This window comes from Mandrillus leucophaeus, unplaced genomic scaffold (genome assembly GCF_000951045.1).
Source record: "Mandrillus leucophaeus isolate KB7577 unplaced genomic scaffold, Mleu.le_1.0 Scaffold241, whole genome shotgun sequence".
NCBI lineage: Eukaryota > Metazoa > Chordata > Mammalia > Primates > Cercopithecidae > Mandrillus > Mandrillus leucophaeus.
Genome location: NW_012102488.1, coordinates 241,697 through 247,657, shown reverse-complemented (window position 1 = coordinate 247,657; position 5,961 = coordinate 241,697). Strand labels below are relative to the sequence as shown.

The following is a 5,961-nucleotide window of genomic DNA, read 5'->3' as shown; positions in this document are numbered from 1 at the left end:
TTAAGTTTGCCACTGATATGCTATCCTTACTTTCCCTATGTCCCCTTAATCTTATCTTTATGGTAGTTTAAGAGAATCTAGACTGCTGCTATGCTTAACTGATACCTCCCCTGGAAGCTATCACCAATCACATCACTGCCTCACATTGAGTAGGACTTGAAGTTCATGAAACATCTTTAATATGCTCATCTAACTCAAATTGATCCTTTGTGCTATATCTTGATATTCTTTTTTCTCTTATTTATTTGTATACTGCTTTATTAGACTATCACATTAGTTGTCAAAGCTAGTAGTTAATTCACATGTTGATTTTCTAGGCCTGTATCCTTATTAGTCTAAGGTGGAAGAAACAGAGATAAAATTTCTAAATACCTACCTAAACTGGAAAGGAATAAGGAAGAGAATTAATTTAGTAGAATTAACCTTTCTATTCTTGACAAAATCTGGTTAAAACAAACTGGTTTTATACACACATACACTTTTTTACACAGAATTATTGCTGAGTATAGTGTTGTCCAACTTGACTTCATAACTTTTTGGGTTGCTTTATAAATATTCGTTAATATTAAAGTGTTTTTTATTTTAAATGCTACTATGTTGAAATTGATCTGGTGCCAAACAGTGTCATTCTTGTTAATTTATATCAATCTCTGTTTTATAATCCTTTGAACATATTAACAAGGAAAAAGGAATGATTGGTAATACCAAATATTATGGTTCTTTGTTACATAGTTTTAGAGAGCTACAGGTAATTGGCTGTAAAATATTTAGTTGGCAGTGGGGAATATTTTTAAAATTCTATAAAAAAAAGTAATAAGGAGTAGAACTACCAGATATTCAAATATATTATAAAGTAATAGTATTGAAATAGTGTGGCAAAGGCCTCAGATTAGATGGTGTAGATCATTGAAGAATAGAAATAAATGCTGTTATTTATATAAATCTGACATATGTTAAAGGAGGCACTGTTAAACAGTGGGTCGTGGATTGATTATTTAATAAATGGGGTTGGAATAATCAGTTAGCAGTTTTAAGGAAAAATGCATTTAGATCATTATACCAGATACAACAAAAAGTAAATTTTTGATAAAGTATGGACATTTATATGATTGAAAATCTAGAAGATAAAAACACTGCATACTCTGTAATTCTCTGGAGTTCCTAAGCAATTGGAAAACTGGAAAAAGAAGATAGTAAAAATTTGTTTTATTATAACAAATTTGCATTTGTTTTGTTGTAACTGTAGATCTGTGAGCATTATAGGAAAACCTGTCTATTCCATGTTCACAATCTGAAAATTAGTCTCCTTTTTTCTTCACGTCATCTGGAAACTGTTTTTCTTCCAAACTAGCTAATGAAACACAGAATGCAATTCTTTATCTAAAATTGTATTCTGTAGGTGTATTGAAAACTATACAGGAGCTCGTTGTGAAGAGGTTTTTCTCCCAAGCTCCAGCATCCAAACTAAAAATAACCTGTTTGAAGCTTTCATGGCGTTGGCAGTCCTAATAACACTTATCATTGGAGCCTTCTACTTCCTTTGCAGGTAAGCAAAATAGAAACATGCTTTTGAGAAAACTAATGCATAAAGTAGTTATTCCACTAAATAATTAATATGCCCTTAGTTCTCGATATTTTTCCAGATACTGCATTTAGTTATCTCTTTAATACAGTTTTTGTTATTAATGTCATTTTTGAAAGGATCTTAATAAGCAGTCTCAATTTATTCTTTGTTACTGTTGTCAATATTTACCTTGACTTATCTAAACTATTAAGGTAGACCCATACTCACTATAGCAAATATGCCAGAAGTACCTGAATATTTGGGTTGGTGTATTTAAAGTAAATTTTGTATGTGAAAGAAAAGGAACAACTTATGCGATACTGTACATGTAAGCTTAAGACATATGGTTAATATGCAGGGTCAGCTACTTAGTGCCCACTATGTGCTAGGCATAAAGAATACAATAGTGAACAAAATAGACATGTTTCTTAACTTCAGAGCTATTTAAATCAATTTGGAGAGACAGACAAAAAGGCAATTAATTTGGGGAAACTGGTAATTCACAAGAGAGACAAAAGAAAAAACTACTTGCATGAAGCAATTATATGCACTGAAGATTACTTTCATTCATTTGTTTTGATTTTCAATTGTTTTTGAAATTTTGTAAAAGTAAGTAAACATAGAATTTAGTAAGTCCAGGAGTTATCTGGCATAACTGTCATCATTAATTTTATTAAACTCATACTGAATTATATCATAGATACTTGTGAAAATGGAGCTGAAGGTAATCATAAAAGAGAGACAAGTGAGCTTGAGAAGTTTGTATGCTAAGAAAGGTAACATGTAGGTAAAATAGTATCTTGTTAGATCCTGATTTCTTAACTACTTTACATCAAGGAATAATTAAAAATTAGAGGAAATCAGCTTTTTAAAAATATGTGGTATTAAATAGTTTATTCCAAAACATATCATTTAAGCAATCTGGTAGATTTTATTTCTCCTAATTTTAGCATCTGACTACTTCAGATACAAAAGTTTAAATATAAGTCCATTGTATCAGATTGCATTTCTGAGGGATGGCCATAGGATATCTCTCATTCCCACACACTCTTCTGTAGTGTGACCTTGCCACTCATCCTTCAAGAGGTAGAGTCTATTGCTATAGATTCCTTGAATCTAGGCAGGCACTATGACTGCCTTGATCATAGAATACTTGGGATGCTGCCTCATAGAATCAGCCGCCATGTTGTAAGAAGCCTAAACAGTAGGAAGAACCAGCCCCAGCTGAACTTCCAGCCAACAGTCAGCCTCAACTGCCCACCATTTTAATGAGCCATCCCAGACATTCAGCTCATTCGAACCTTTAATTGACTCCTGACTTAGCTGCCAGTTTACTGCAACTACACAGAGAGCCCAAGCAAAAAATGCCCAGCTGTCAACCCACAGAATCATGAGACAAAGTTTTTTTCTCCCCCAAGTTTGGGGTGGTATGTTATGCATAAGTAGATAACCAGAATACCCGTCTTTGGAATTAGGTTTATGCTTGACTTTAAATGTATCTATGTTTGGAAAGCTGAATAATGATCTATTCTATCCCTCTAAACATTTTGTCAGTCAAATATGGTAAGGGGAAGACCAATAACTACTTCCCTCATTAATCACTCTGGTGCCAGTTTGGAGATACAGTTTCCATCTGTTATTGATTGGATAATGAATTCTGTTTAATTCATTATCATTAATATGTCAGGATAGTCTAGGTTTGGCTGCAGTAACTACCAACCCTAATAGTTTAGTGGCTTAATAAACAGAAGATTATTTCTCACTTATTATAGGTAATTAGTATGGATTGGCAAGCAGGGCTTTGCTAATGATAGTCACTTAAGGACTCAAACTGTTGGAGCAAACACCATCTTGAGTGCTGCTGGTTGTCATAACAGAGGGAAAAGAAAGCTCTGGAAGTTCTCACACTTAAATTGAAATGATCTGTCCCAGAAGTGACACACATCACTACTGACATAACTCACTAGCCAGAAGGAGTTTCATGGTCCTCCTCAATTATAAGAGGTAGCTGGACATGGTAGCTCATGCCTGTATTCCAGCACTTTGGGAGGCTGAGGCAGGAAGATTGCTTGAGCTAAGGAGTTTGAGACCAGCCTGGGCAACATGGCAAAACCCTGTCTCTACTAAAAATAAAAAATATTAGCAGGGCATGGTGGTACACATCTGTATTCCCAGCTACTCAGGAAATGGAAGCAGGAGGATCCCCCAAGCCCAGGAGTTTGAGATGCAGTGAGCTGTGATTATGCCATTGCACTCCAACCTGGAAAAGAGAACAAGACCCCCGTCTCTTATTTTATATGGATAGATTAAATAGATAATATTTATTTGTATGTTTATATATTTATATTATTTACATATATGTAAAATAAGAGACGTATAATATATCCAAGTGTCAGGAAATGCAATTCAACCATATGACCATAAGGTTAAGAGACAGAAATACATATCTAACATAGTGACCAAAAGATTTATAAGAATATCTACTATTCCACTGGGAATTGTGAAGAGTGATTTGTGTGATATTAAATCCATAGGATTTGGGCCAGGTGCCATGGCTCATGCCTGTAATCCTGCCCAGGTGGGAGGACTACTTGAGACCAGGAGTTTAACACCAGCCTGGACAACATAGTGAGACCCCGTGTGTACAAAACAAATTTTTTTTTAATTATCCAGGTGTGGTAACACATGCATGTAGTCCTAGCTGCTTGGGAGGCTGAGATGGAAAGATCACTTGAGCCCAGGAATGAGAGGCTGCAGTAAGCCATGACTGCACTACTGCACTCCTGCCTGGGTGTGAGAGCAAGATCCTGTCTCTTAACAAGATAAATAAATAAACAAATTAATGGAACTTTAATATTGTTGTAGTTGCCCCAAAATGAAATTCCTTTGCCAGCCCATTGAGTTTGTGAAGGGCATAGTATATTGTACCCCACAGGTGTTCAATGCCCCAGAGCAGCAAAGTTTCAGAAAGGGGTCCTTCTAAGCCATAGCTGCTCTGCAGACTTGAGCCAGAACTTAGAAATATTTCTAGTCTGAAGTATCCTGTCGCAGGCTAAATAATACCTTTTGAGTGAAAATATAGGTATAATAGAAGCAAAAGAGTATATATATAAGAACAAGAGGTGGTGTTGAATACAAGAGAAAAGAAACCTCCAATCACAAAGATTATATGGGTCTCCATCCTGAATTCACACTATCTGAATGTCTGGGGGTAAAAAGCTAAGAATATAAAATAGTCTAGGCTGGTAATGTCATCAGATGGTTGGCAGAAACAAATACAAATCAATTCTTGAAGAGCCTACTTTTATCGTTTACCTTAAAAAGCGTCTCACAGTATGAAAAGATTACCAAAAGTAGAATAAAAGAGGCACAATTTATTAAAACTAGCAGAAACAATAGGTAGTAGGGTAAGATATTCAGAAATCTGTATTTATTGGAAGAATCAGACACATGCTATAAAATAAGTATGTTTAATATGTATCAAAAAATAAGTGAGAGGTGGCCGAGCACGGTGGCTCACGTCTGTAATCCCAGCACTTTAGGAAGCCGAGGTGGGTGGATCGCGAGGTCAGGAAATTGAGACCATCCTGGCTAACACGGTGAAACACCGTCTCTACTAAAACAAAAAATTAGCCGAGTGTGGTGGTGGGCGCCTGTAGTCCCAGCTGCTCGGGAGGCTGAGGCAGGAGAATGGCATGAACCCAGGAGGCGGAGCTTGCAGTGAGCTGCACTCCAGTCTGGGCGAGAGAGCAAGACTCCATCTCAAAAAAAATAAAAAAGGAAAATAGAATAAAATAAGTGAGGGCTTAGAAATAAGCAAATTTGGCAAAGATCAAAACAGATCTCCAATGAATGAAATATAATTTTTAAAAATTCAGTACATATCTTAGTTCAATAAATTTTTTAAATTTAGTATATGTCTTTAAACAGCAGTTTAAACACAATAAAATTATTAATGAATTGGAAAATAGATAGGAAAAAATTACCCAGAGGGTAATCCTAAGAGAAAAAGAAATGGAAAATATTGAAGAGAAGTCAAGAAGCGTGGTGACCAGAGTGTGTGCCTACCTTATGTTTAATTGGAATTCCAGAAGAAAAGAGAGACTGGGGCAGAGGCAGTGTTTGAAAAAGTAATGGCAGAGACCTTTTCAGAACTGATGAAAGTTACCCACAGATGTTAGAAGCCCAACAAATCTAAAACAGGATAAATAAAAATAAATTTACATATGGGTGCAACATAGTGGAATTGTAGAACACCAGTTCTAAAGGTGACATCACAAAAGCAGAAAAGAATGGCAGATTATCGTCAAAGATGCAACAATTAAACCAACAGCTGACTTCTCAGTTGGAAAGAAGCAAAACTAGAAGACAGAGCAGTGATATTTTCAATATGCTGA

At 35.6% G+C, this 5,961-nt stretch overlaps 1 protein-coding gene across 2 annotated transcripts in view; it reads left to right on the top strand.

The window, feature by feature from the left end:
* The window catches only part of NRG4 (neuregulin 4), a 61,237-nt gene extending 56,881 nt beyond the window's left edge, over positions 1 to 4,356 (top strand). Inside the window, exons 5-6 of one of the 2 annotated variants that reach the window (XR_001006352.1) lie at positions 1,400 to 1,546; positions 4,238 to 4,304. Coding sequence is in view for 1 of the 2 variants with exons in the window: in XM_011982665.1 (XP_011838055.1) it covers positions 1,400 to 1,546; positions 4,238 to 4,259 (169 nt within the window). In the remaining variant the exon portion in view is untranslated. Of the gene's footprint in view, positions 1 to 1,399; positions 1,547 to 4,237 lie in introns of both variants that reach the window. The other variant, XM_011982665.1, reaches the window with a different exon arrangement.
* The last annotated feature ends 1,605 nt before the right edge of the window (positions 4,357 to 5,961 follow it).